Raw genomic sequence first — 14,159 nt, forward strand, 5'->3', positions numbered from 1 at the left:
TGCGCGCGCACACACACACACACACACACACACACACCCTTGTATTATCTGACAGAACCTCCACTGCTGAATTGATGGTACTCCCTCCTTAAACAGTTTTCAAAATATTGGTAGCAACTAACTTGTCTGGCATTCCACTGCTAAATCATAACAAGTCTATACAGATAGCGATTGTTCATATACTGAGACTTAGTCATGTAGGGAGAGCAAATCTTGAGATACTTTGCCACTGGCATAGCAAAACCCTGCAAGAGTCGGGATGGTTTATTGCCCTGGTTGAGCAGTAGCTGCCTGGTAATACATATAATAGTAGCAGAAAGACTAGTCCTCTGCTTGAGGCATGGATTTTGGTGAAGATTGTATGTCTTGACAATACTGTTCGGTGAATTGCATTAGAACCATATTACCTGAGTAATTTTTGTAAATATTGTTGGAGAAACTGACTTGATATACATATTTCTTATTTATTATAAAAATGATGAGGTATCTGTTCAACATTAATCAGTTCTGTGTAGTACCGTGATGAAGCTTATAAACTGGGATGAAGTGATTTTTTGTGGCCTATCCTAACATTCCTTGAAGATCAGCATTTATAAATTAAATTCATAAATGATGTATTTAAAATAATCTTAACTTTCTTAGATACTTGAACTATCCCTCTATTTTCCCTAGTTTGTTGTTGTTAGCTGCGAAGTCGTGTCCGACTCATCGCGACCCTATGGACAACGTTCCTCCAGGCCTTCCTGTCCTCTACCATCTTCTGGAGTCCATTTAAGCTCACGCCTACTGCTTCAGTGACTCCATCCAGCCACCTCATTCTCTGTCATCCCCTTCTTCTATTGCCCTCAATCTTTCCCAGCATTAGGCTCTTCTCCAGTGAGTCCTTCCTTCTCATTAGGTGGTCAAAGTATTTGAGTTTTAGCTTCAGGATCTGGCCTTCTAAAGAGCAGTCAGGATTGATCTCCTCTAGGACTGACCGGTTTGATCGCCTTGCAGTCCAAGGGACTCGCAGGAGTCTTCTCCAGCACCATAGTTCAAAGGCCTCAATTCTTTGGTGCTCAGCCTTTTTTATGGTCCAGCTTTCACTGCCATACATTGCAACTGGGAAGACCAGTTTCCCTAGTTATAACCGCATAAATAAATACCCCTCCTACAAAATGTAGCAGAAGCATTTACTAATTTCTTTTAAAATGGGTGCTAAACAATTAATTTGCTAAATTGAATGTTGGCTTGCAAAGGAAATTCATGTTTTCATGTCTTTGATAAAGAAGATTAAAGCAGTAGATCAAGCCTAATGTGTATGGCTAATAAACATGTGAATGTTAATACATAATATTAACTTTACTATTATGTTTAGTAAGTGCAGTATATCATTAAACTATGTTACTTTTATTTGCAATTTGTGCTGAATAAGTATATAAAAGAGCACGGATATCTATAAAGCATTAAAATCATTTTATAGACTAATTCTTCCGGTGTTATTTCTGAGTTGGAAGAGGAATTTGATGGCTTACACTCAATACTTGATGAAATGAAGGAGATCATGACAACTAACATCAAGCAAGAACAAGCACATAAAATCCAGGAACTTCAGGTAATTATTTATATAATAAATTCATAGAACATTTTCTTAAATTCTTCTAGGAGAATTTTAGGGATTAAAAGAAATAGTCTTATTTCCTAAATATTTCTATGTATGGGTGCAATCCTAGCTCTCTGCCACCTAATCTCAGAGGGTTAAATTATATTGCTTGGGAAAATAAAATTTTAATTAGGTTATGTGTAAAAAAAAACTTCAAGAAATAAAAAAAAACCTGGGAGTTTTAAAGTGTTAAAGCAATTTTCTTATAAAAGGGCATTAGTGGCTATCTGGATTGGATAGTTTCTCTTTAGAAATGTTTAGTGGTGTGATGGACTAGTTTGTGTAATATTTAGTCTCTGTTTTTGGATATCTGAATACAGAATTATTTTTAATGTTTAATAGTTTTGAATTTTTTGTTGTAATATTTAAGTGAAGGATGAGGAGGATTTATATTAAATGGAAAGGAGGATTATATACATATGCAGCTAGGTATATATGTTAATATTTACTGAGCTTGTTGATTAATAAGGGGAGTTAAAGACCTAGGGATGGATTTATAGAAAATGGGATGAGGTATGGAATGAAAAGGTATCTGGCTGTGCTTTAAGAAATTGATAAATTGTTAATGTTGACTATGCTTGCTGGGGAAGTTTCTTTTTCTTACTATTTGGGGGGAATTTTTTTCACATTTAGTCATGGTGGTATGTATGGTTTGTGTGTGGGAGAGAGTATTAGGTTTCTTAGTTTTATCTGTTTAGTATACTCTTAATAAAAGTATTGAAAATAAAAGATGAAGCACTTGTCTTGGGTAAAATCTATTCTTCCTCTTAGCGATATCTTTGTCAGTCCACAAAATAATTTTGAGTATTACTAAAAATGCCATATGCCACCTGTGTGTTCTGGCAGTATATGAAAGGCAATTTGTGAGACCTTTCAACTGAATCTTAAGACTTTCTAAGTAAATGTTTCTAAAGGCAACGTTTACAGGTTGTCCTCACCTAACATCTGTAATTGGGGCTAGAATTTTTATTGCTAAGTAATATGATTGTAAAGTGGAGTATTATTGTACGTGAGCACAATGCTTAGCAGAGGCAGTCACATCAGCCCCTATTGTTACCCTTAAGTGAGGATCATAGTTTTTTTAAGTGAGGACCTCCTTGTAACTTCTTGCCAGCTTCCAAAAAGCAAAGTCAATTGGGAAGCCAGCCAGAAGTCACAGGTTCTGGGCTGCTTACAAGCAGACTGGCAGGCAGGTAAATGGTTGCTGCAGGCAGGGGGTGGCTGCTGTCGAGTAAAAGAGGCGGGGGGGGGGGCTGGTGCTACTTATTCAGCATAGTCATAATTTTAAATGGTTGCTGAATTAGTGTTCATTAACTGAGAACCACCTGTTATTTCTACAATATTTCCACTTGTTGAACTCAAAATGAAGATTGAAAATAGTTGACATTCTGGATTGGCCTTCCTGCATGTAACACCATAGCAAAATCAATTGCATTGTAACTTTTAGTGTACTCAATTATATAATGAAGTAAAAAGACTGAAATAATAGATTTATAACCCAACAGAAGTCTTAAGGATACAGTACTGGAAACTTGTTTTATTGAAGCTATATTGAGCACTGAACTCTTTAATATTGCATGGCTAAAGTGTCATTTAGCAGATGATATCCTCCAAAGCTTAGCAGTAGTGTACAGCCACTGCATGCAGGACAACATAAGAGAGTGGGAACATCAATGCGATAAGACTCACAAAACTTAAGAAGACAGGTTCTAAACATTGCAAAGGCATATCTAGCCTATATTTGGAATGGTTTTATTAATTAGCCAGTTTAGGCCAGTTAAGACCAATGAATAGTTGTCTGTGACTTAATGTCTTAAATGCTAGAAAGAATTATAATGGTCATCAGCATTTCTAGGCTAGACTAAATTGTTCATTCAGAAATGGAGAATATTTCCTCCCCCCCAAAAAACAACAACAAACACCCCCCCCAAACCCCCCAAACCCTACGTGCTGCCTTGCTAAGTGATTTATCAGGAATGTTTTTATACCTATCATTCCATTGTGAGGTTTGGAGGGGAGGTTGTATAGAATATCAGCAATGGAAAAGTTTGAGATTGTTCCTCTAAGATAGAGGAAAATATTTTTGTTATTATTTTTCGAGACAGCTCAAGTATCAAACTGTTTTGGAAAAAGATGACAAATATAATTTCCCCTGTTTTCAGGCTTCAGACTGAACTGTAAACAGGAGAATTCCTGTCAATGGTTGAAAAAACTATTATGTTATATTTATGTATTCGTTAAATTTATGTGCTGCCTATCTTACCGTAGGAGTATTTTAGGCAGCTTACAATAATAAAAAGGTAGAAAAATGAAAGGAGCGTAAACAAGAACAGAAATAGAATAATGGAACAATAAAATAAACAATGACGAAGGAACAATGAGAATAATACATCAATAGGATAACCAAAAGAGTGGGGAGCGGGGGGGGGGGAGGAGAGGAGTCTGCCATCAATCTATCAGCCACCTCCAGTGTGGAACTTCCCCATTTGGTCCCCAGGCCAACCAGCAGAGCCAGGTATTCATGTTATACTGTATGTTTGTTATAAAGCTTTCTTACAGTCCTAACTGTTTTAAATAGTTACTATTATCTGACCACATTTATGTATCATAATGAAACTAAAATCGGTGATTAAATTTAGGATTAGACAAGTACAGTTTCCACATTATTAAAGTTATCTGCTGGGAATTTGGAATAGCCATATGGAGCTGAATTAAAAGCTGCTTGCTTTGTCATAATCTTCTGAATGATTTTTTACATTAGAGGAGAAGATAAATCTTTACCTAAGGTCTGGACTAGAATTGTTATTTGGTAAGTTAAATGAAATTTACAGTAGCAGGCCCATAGGATTGAGTGATAGTAAACATACGTTGTTTATGTTGCCTTGATTATTTTGGAAATAAATTGCTAGCAGAAAATAATGTAATGAAGATTGGTATACAGGAGGGTTTTCTTTTTAGTGTTTGGACAAATACAGTGAAAAAAGAGATGGCAAATGTGATAAAGGAAGTTTACCTATATTTGATATTTGCAAATATATGCTTTTCCATTTAGGCCAGTTTTGTTTTTGGTTGATAACAAATCCCCACAGACCTGTTATATGACAAAGCTGCTTAAACCTTTATCTCTACTACTAAGCTTTTATAACTCCCTGAGCTTTTCTTTATAGAAAATAATAAACCTTGGATTATTTAATAAAAGCCTATGCTTTATCACTGGACTGAAGACCTCTTTATTCTTCTGAATAAAAAAATTTGGAAAAAAAAGGGAGTGAACCAGATATGAAATATGTTCATGAGCAGGTTTCCATATTGAACACATTCATATTCTTTCCCTAGAATCAGCTTAGTCAGTGTAGTAATGCCCTGGAGAACTCTGAAGAATTGCTGGAGTTTGCTGCACGATCCTTGGATATAAAGGAATCCGAAGAATTTTCAAAGGTATATAACTTGCCAGAAGTGACCAAAAAATAAATAAATAACTATATATTATTTTTTCTGCAGTTACTTCAGTAATGTATAATAAAATTTTGTGGAAGTATCTCTTAAAACATTTCATTCATGTATTTCCAGGGAATATATTTAAACTTACTCATGAGAAAGGATTCATAAAATGATGGGATTTGAAACCCCAAATATATTTCATATATGTAATAAAAGAATATAATTTTAAATCTTAAAAATGCTGAATTAGTTTGTTTTGTTTTAGTCAAAATACCTTACAGTTTAGAAAGTTTAAAATACGTAAACCTGCATAATTGTAATAAATTTCTGGATAGAGCTAACCTTGTTTGTGCAGGTACTTACAATAATGCAAATAGTATGCATTTTTTAATCCAAAGGAATGAGGTTAGCAGTATTATTCATTTATGAAAGCATATATTTACAGCTCAATGGGCAAATCTACAAAGTAGGAGTAAAATGCAAAGAATAAGTTATTTTTGGATAATCAATTTATCCTGGCAATATAGGAGGCTGCCACATTTAATTTTTTGGCTTTCTCTTATTAGCTTTTCAGTGCTTTTGTGTTTTCATCTTATTTATATTTAACAGAGCTGAATCAGCTCTCAATCTTGTATTCGTACTTTTCTTATCATTTCTTTGCATATATTGAATGTTCTTGAGTAAGGCAAGCAAGAATGTATTAAAATGAATAATTAAAATAATTCTGAATCAATCAAAATACTAACCTTGGTATCTGATTTTCTTCTGTTTTGGGAAAAGAGAGCTATAAGTCTAAAGTGTGAGTTGTTTTCCTGTAAATAAAATGAAAAGCAAAGATGTAATAGTAAAACTTACTTTATTAAGTTCCATATGTTATCTTTTTGTTCTCTATAATAACTCATTCTTTCTTTCTTTAAAATTCCATATAACTCATATAATTTTCTCCCAGATTGTAACAACTTCCCAACTGCCTGATTACAGTATTTCCCCACCCCTACTTTCATGCCTGACAACAAAACATGATTTTTACATTCTGTTTGTTATCCCTTATATTCTTGCCAAACAGCTTTAGAGCTAAAGAATATAGATCTGTAAATTCATGAATGCATGTTGAAATGTTGCCATTTAAGCACTTTCTTTATTGATTTGGCTGAGCTTAGCCCAGTGGTACCTGTCAGTTAATAGGCACTTAGTTTGGCTTCCAAATAATATGAAATCTTTTTGAAGGAGCAGAATCTTTATCCCTGTTGCTTTTGTAGTTAATATCTGGCATGGAACTTAATTTCATTAGTTCTGTTGTGTTAATTTTTATTGCTACTCTTCAGGTTTGTCAGAAATGATTGACGTTAATGACATTACCATGAAATTTATGGCCTTTGTACGCACAGTTATCTGCTGAAGTAGCAGTATTGCATATCGTTTTTCTTCTAGCTAAAGACACTGAGTAAACCAATATTTAGATCCATCTTCTATTAAATATTGATTCAGTAAGGAAGCTTAAATTGGGGGTGGGGGGGGAGGAGAGATGGTGTTGTCATATCAAATAAGAACTTCATAAAATAATTATTTGAGTTGGGAACATAAGAAGAAAATAGTTCACAAGCATTTACGAATCAGGCAATGGTATTTACCTTGCTAAGCTGTGAAGTTCATTGGAATAGATCACGTTTCTTAGTGCTACTTGTGGCAGGTACAGGTAGTCCTTGACTTACAACAGTTCATTTATTGACCATTCGAAATGATAATGGCACTGGGGAAAAATAACTTATGACCATTTTCACACTTGCAGCCTCTTCATGGTCACGTGATCAAAAAATCAGATGCTTGGCAACTAGCATGTATTTCTAACAGTTGCAGTGTCCCGGGCTTATGTTATTCCCTTTTGTGACCTTCTGACAAGCAAAGTCAATGGGGAAGCCAGACTCACTTAGCAACTGTGGCAAGAAAGGTTGTAAAATGGGGCAAAATTCACTTAACTCTTTCGCTTAGCAACAGAAAATTGGGGGTCAGTTGTGATCTTAAATCAAAGGTTACCTGTACAGGAAAATTAAGATGTGCATATGATATCCATAGGAACTAGCATTTTTTTTATTCAAACTATTTTAGATTCCCAACTTTAGAGTATGTGCAAAAACAGCCAGGTTGAACATCTGGTTAAAAGTGATTTTGTTTTCAATATTTGTTTTCCATATTAGTTGTTTAGTGAATATGGATGTTCTGTCAGATATTCAGAGAGGAAATGACCGATTGTAGCAATTTCTTATATTGAATGGTTCTCCTATAAGAATATGCATTTGTGCAAAATCTACATAGAATTATAACCTGAGAATTTTTCCACATGCAACTTCTAAGGAGAATTACATGTTAACAAAAAAGAATCAGGAATTCTTTAAATTTTATAGGTCTAAATTTTAAGATTTTTACTCCAATTTTCTGTTCTACTTTCTGTTCTACTATTTCAAAAGATAATAATTACCACAACCAGAATATGTTAATAATATCTTATTTTCTGTTCAACACTAAGTAATAATATTGTTCTAGTTGCAGAATATATTTTGATTGTGCAGATAAAATTTTTTAGTATATATGTAGCTACCCTATGTAAATGGCATTCGTACAGCTCTCTAGCCAGATAATTTGCATTCATTTGGGCTGCACAGATTCTGCAAAAGATACTTGTACAAAGCACCTCTTTCCACATAACTGAAGCAGCCCCATTGTTTTTTAGGCTTGCACAGGTGCTTCAGAAACTGCTGCAGTAGATCTTTGGCTGTGATGCACAGACCTATGGAGTTGGTTGAGGGCAGTTTCCAAAAAACCACAGAAGCCTGAAAAAAAATACGGAGTTGCTTTATTCAAAATGGAGTGCTTAGTACATGTTTCCGCATGTTACCTCTTGATATATTTGCACGGCCCTAACACCAGTTGATAGCTATTGTGCCCAAGAAATCAGCAAGAATCTCTTGGATGTTCCTGAGCTGGGCAATTTCCCTTAATATCCCAGACATTTGATGGCATATTATGTATAATTGTTTGTGGGTACTTTCAGTGGCTTTGTTGCATATTACTGAACGTCTAATTTGAATTAACAATGGCTTATGATGCACAACCTTCAGTTATAACCTTCCGATTGACCTTGTGAATCATTCACTAACTCTTTCTTGCATGTTACTGCAGATGAAACTTGCATGAAACCATTAACTACCTTCTCTCTCTTCTTCCTGATGTACCTCAAGGCTGCCAGACAGATCAAGGATAGGTACAGTACCAACTCATTTGATTCCGTTTGTAATTATTCTTAATTAGAGTTGAGAATTCTAGAATCAGGTCGTTTTTCTGATATGATTTGTGCAACCAAAAGATTATGCTTTGCATGGTGACAAGATGCATTGCTCTGTTTGGCCTTATGTTTCCCTATGCCTCTGGTGTGTGTTAACTTTCACTTGTAAAAAGAACCATTTAAACAGAAATGTGATTTGGATAATAATCATTTTTTTCTATGTTAGTCTGTTATCAGGAGAAATTTAAAATTTAGTTGGAGGTTCTGATAGATGATCTCAAGGTGTTTGTTTCCATGATGCTAGATAAAAATATTGCAATTTGTTAGGGTTCTTTGGTGTGACCTGGAAAGCTGAAATTTGATACGGAACATATTTCAAAATAATCAGATTGCTAGAAAAGGTTTCAGCTAGCGTTTTTCTACATCTGCTCTTTATATTTATACTTCATATAGGTGAGGAGATTATTCTTTATATATACAATATTTGGAATTTTAAATCATTTCAGACTACAGGGAGTGCAGAATTATTAGGCAAGTTGTATTTTTGAGGATTAATTTTATTATTGAACAACAACCATGTTCTCAATGAACCCAAAAAACTCATTAATATCAAAGCTGAATATTTTTGGAAGTAGTTTTTAGTTTGTTTTTAGTTATAGCTATTTTAGGGGGATATCTGTGTGTGCAGGTGACTATTACTGTGCATAATTATTAGGCAACTTAACAAAAAACAAATATATACCCATTTCAATTATTTATTTTTACCAGTGAAACCAATATAACATCTCAACATTCACAAATATACATTTCTGACATTCAAAAACATAACAAAAACAAATCAGTGACCAATATAGCCACCTTTCTTTGCAAGGACACTCAAAAGCCTGCCATCCATGGATTCTGTCAGTGTTTTGATCTGTTCACCATCAACATTGCGTGCAGCAGCAACCACAGCCTCCCAGACACTGTTCAGAGAGGTGTACTGTTTTCCCTCCTTGTAAATCTCACATTTGATGATGGACCACAGGTTCTCAATGGGGTTCAGATCAGGTGAACAAGGAGGCCATGTCATTAGATTTCCTTCTTTTATACCCTTTCTTGCCAGCCACGCTGTGGAGTACTTGGACGCGTGTGATGGAGCATTGTCCTGCATGAAAATCATGTTTTTCTTGAAGGATGCAGACTTCTTCCTGTACCACTGCTTGAAGAAGGTGTCTTCCAGAAACTGGCAGTAGGACTGGGAGTTGAGCTTGACTCCATCCTCAACCCGAAAAGGCCCCACAAGCTCATCTTTGATGATACCAGCCCAAACCAGTACTCCACCTCCACCTTGCTGGCGTCTGAGTCGGACTGGAGCTCTCTGCCCTTTACCAATCCAGCCACGGGCCCATCCATCTGGCCCATCAAGACTCACTCTCATTTCATCAGTCCATAAAACCTTAGAAAAATCAGTCTTGAGATATTTCTTGGCCCAGTCTTGACGTTTCAGCTTATGTGTCTTGTTCAGTGGTGGTCGTCTTTCAGCCTTTCTTACCTTGGCCATGTCTCTGAGTATTGCACACCTTGTGCTTTTGGGCACTCCAGTGATGTTGCAGCTCTGAAATATGGCCAAACTGGTGGCAAGTGGCATCTTGGCAGCTGCACGCTTGACTTTTCTCAGTTCATGGGCAGTTATTTTGCGCCTTGGTTTCTCCACATGCTTCTTGCGACCCTGTTGACTATTTTGAATGAAACGCTTGATTGTTCGATGATCACGCTTCAGAAGCTTTGCAATTTTAAGAGTGCTGCATCCCTCTGCAAGATATCTCACTATTTTTGACTTTTCTGAGCCTGTCAAGTCCTTCTTTTGACCCATTTTGCCAAAGGAAAGGAAGTTGCCTAATAATTATGTACACCTGATACAGGGTGTTGATGTCATTAGACCACACCCCTTCTCATTACAGAGATGCACATCACCTAATATGCTTAATTGGTAGTAGGCTTTCGAGCCTATACAGCTTGGAGTAAGACAACATGCATAAAGAGGATGATGTGGTCAAAATACTCATTTGCCTAATAATTCTGCACTCCCTGTATGGGACACTGAGGATAAAAATGAACATTGTCCATATCTACTACACAAATCAAGACAGGTTTATTTCTTAATAAGTGAGCATAGAGCAAATTAAATGGCTCATAAAATGGCTGTTGGTTTGTGTTATGTTTAGATAACAAGAATCTGGATAACTAGAAGTACCATCTTCCAATTATTTTTTTATACTTGTGCTTTTAAACTTTGCCCACATATAGCTTTCTTTTTAAAATATAATATGGGACATCCTTAATAAAAGGAACAAGTCTTTAAAATTAAGACTATTACACCCCAAAGGGAAATGTAACAAAGCTAAAGAAACATAAAATAAATATCTGTCAAGTGCCTAGTCTATCAACCTAGGGTTTCTAAGTCCAATTGAAACCAATTATGAAGATGCTTGCCCTTGCAATAAATGTCCCTTTTGAGACATATTTACATATTTGTGTGTGGACCTCTGTATGAATATATATTAATGATATATATATAGTTGCAGAGCATTTCTGCAGTCCTAATTAAAACATTTGTGTTCTTTTTCATGTATCTGTACATAAGCCTTAGAAAAGAAGTTTTAAGGAGTTAGGTTATTAAAGTTGATTCTGGAAACAGTGGCATTCTGTCTTCAATTATGTGCAGAATAGTTCACAATTGCTGTAATTGAGCAAGTTCCAAATCATTTTTTCTATCCAGAAAAAGTTGTTCTAGCTTTTGATTCATCTGTAATCAAAAGTATAGTATAATAATTTGACTTTTCTTAAAGTTCCTTTCTTTATAGCTTTTGGAGACCTGTTTCAGTACTCATCATACTTTCCTGTTCTATATTTTTAAACCTGTGACATAATTTTCTAAAATAGATTTAGCATGCCCTGAATAAGACTTTAAGTAGGAACTGAGGTCTGTCTCTATAATTTCCCAGCCATGTAATATGTCCAAAATAGATTCTACAAACCTAATATCATTTTGATATTCTACAGTGCCTGTATTATGCTCACTGTAATGTTTGTTAATTATTTTGATCTACTGGGGTGTTTGGGTAATAATAACCCATTGGAGCCTACAAAGCTCTCATCCAGAGTGAGAGACGATGATTTTAATATTTTTAGTTTGATTGGTTCCTCAGCCCCTTGCATCACATCCTAAACTCTTCCAGATGGTTTCTCATTCTCCTAAGTATGTTAAGGACTGGCATTAACCATCCCCTTCCACTGACGGGCATTGGAAATTAACTTTATATGAATGGAACCATGCCCATAGATTTTAACTGACTTTCTTGCTTAGTACATTTATAAAGACGAGAAATAATTTTTTTGTTATAAAAGCACGTGATCCTTAATATACAATACAGATATTGTAGCTATAAGTACTGTATTTAAGTCACTGTAAATTATAAATAATTTAGAATAAAAATGTTTTCACTATAAGCTTTAAGCATGTCCCAGGTGACTAAATCACTTTTGCTACCTAAACAGTTTGTTTATAATATATTAGGCAGTTTGTAGATTATTTATTAAACAAATTTATATAGCTGGCTAACTCATACATAGGTGACTCAGGACTGTTTAGAACAGACATGTCAAACTTGTGACATCACGGAACTTTTTCCCCATTGCTGGCAATGGGGTGGGCACGGTTTTGTTGTGATGCGTATGGCCCATGGGCCGGCAGTTTGACACCCCTAGTTTAGAAGATTTAAAAAATTTAAAAGATCCACCATATAATAAAACCATTAACACACACACAAGCCCCTGTGGCAGCAACAATACAATTAAATCAGCCACTTGATCAACTCCATTTCCATTTGTGATCTCCTGGCCAACTGATAAATCTACATTATTAGGGTCCTTCAGCAGACTGGGGGTCAACAGTACCTCGGCGGGAATGATGTTCCATAAAGAATCCTTAAATAGGATGTGCAATTAACATTGAAAAACCTGAATTTTATACTGTCAGTGAATCATTTATGAAACAACTGCTCTTATACTCATGATGCCAGTTACTTAGTATACACTTTATGGAAAAGCACACTATCAGTTAGGTTTTATTTATTATCTGCACTAGTTAAAGGATTGCTGAAAGTTATCTGACTACCAAAAATATTCTACTAACTTGTCATAGTCTCTTGTCTGCCTTTAAAACTGTTCAGTAAGAGTGACTCAGAGAATGTGCTACTACTTGTAGTTTAGCACGCTTCTAGATTTCAGTGTGTTGACTAAAATACGTTCCAAGTAGTTTACATATTATAGAACATTAAGTATTATCCGAAGTTTAAAAGCCTGTCTCTCTAATTCCTAACTTTAGAGTCACAATGGCTCCAGCATTCCGTTTGTCTTTGAAACCTAGAGTGAGTGACAATATGACACACTTGATGGTGGATTTTTCTCAGGAGAGACGAATGCTTCAGGCGCTAAAGTTCTTGCCAGGTAAAAAACAGAATGTGATTTTTCAGGAATGAGTTTGCATGTAACTCTTCTTCTTCTGTAAATAAATATAATAAAGCGTTTCCTTTTTCCATAGTTTGTTTTAGAATATATCTTTGAAGTGAGAGCAGTAGGGAAGTAAAGAGGTTCATAACTATGTATATTGCAGTGTAAGTTGTGTTTTGTAGTTTTTAAAATGCCTATCGATATAGTACCAGAGTTTATCTACTGTAGTTAGCAAAGACTAAATGGCAGTGGAAACTAAACAGTCTATGATGCATTCTAGGAGATGAAAGTATTACTAAATAGACACATGAAGAACCACAACTTTATCTATTAACTTATGGTATCTAATTCCAATTGCTAATCTACAGTAAGCTTTGCTTTAAAAGATTTTTTTCCCCAGTTTTGCATAGTAGCATTTTTGTGGCATCTGTATGTTCACAAAAAAGCTGGCTGAAAATTGTAACGATATTAAACCTGATACTATATTGTGGATGAATCTTTTAGCCTGGTAGTATAAATCACCAAATATTTAGGCAATGCTAAGCATTGAGATAACTGTAATTTTAATTCAGCTCTATGAACAGTGGAATGTAAAGGAATGGAGGCACAGGTGACTGCAATTTTGAAAGTTATATTGAGTGACTCACTGGAATTTCAGTCCAGAATTGTCCAAAGGTTACTGGTGTGAACATTTAATTGCCATTAATTGCTGCTTCTCATATTTCTTTCTACTCTATCATACTCACACAAATAATGCCAGACTTCTTCTTTCTATTTGTGACATAAAAGTACAAAACTTCAACCACTATTAATGGCTGCCTATTTTACTGGAAGCATTCATGGTATTCACTTTGCTTGGAAGATCCTTCATCGTTCTCAAGCAATCAGAGATGATGCGTTGCACTGGTTTTCAAAAACATCTATAGCTGAGAATCTGCAAGGGCTGGGTCTTGTTTCTCCAACAAAATGGAGTGTGAGAAGCATTTGAATCAAATTGAGGTTCCTTTTGGATTCAAGTGAGAAGTGAGCATTGCAGACTGAGGAATGGTTCACATTCATATTTGCTGAGTAAACATCAGTGGTTTAGGGCTGGGTTCACTCCCATGATTTATAAACCAAACCATAAACCATGATTTACAGTCTGTGGTTCACAAAACATAATAAGCTAAAAGCAGAAAATCTACCTTGTAGCTTAGGTTGATGTTTGAAGGCAGTTATTTTGTCTAAATATATTTCAGTAGCTCTGTTAATGATCAAGTCTGTATTCCACCACCTGAATTTTCCTAAAGCATAGTTTAGAGA

The 14,159-nt window shown here is 35.3% G+C and overlaps 1 protein-coding gene across 4 annotated transcripts in view; it reads left to right on the forward strand.

Moving 5' to 3' along the window:
- Nucleotides 1–14,159, forward strand: part of FSD1L (fibronectin type III and SPRY domain containing 1 like) — a 42,187-nt gene that overhangs the window by 9,424 nt on the left and 18,604 nt on the right. For all 4 annotated transcript variants that reach the window (XM_083357185.1, XM_083357186.1, XM_083357187.1 and 1 more), the window contains exons 3-6: nucleotides 1,463–1,594; nucleotides 4,979–5,080; nucleotides 8,320–8,342; nucleotides 12,733–12,854. In XM_083357185.1, the coding sequence (XP_083213311.1) occupies nucleotides 1,463–1,594; nucleotides 4,979–5,080; nucleotides 8,320–8,342; nucleotides 12,733–12,854 (379 nt within the window). The remainder of the gene's footprint in view (nucleotides 1–1,462; nucleotides 1,595–4,978; nucleotides 5,081–8,319; nucleotides 8,343–12,732; nucleotides 12,855–14,159) is intronic.

This window comes from Vipera ursinii (genome assembly GCF_947247035.1).
Source record: "Vipera ursinii genome assembly, chromosome: 2".
NCBI lineage: Eukaryota > Metazoa > Chordata > Lepidosauria > Squamata > Viperidae > Vipera > Vipera ursinii.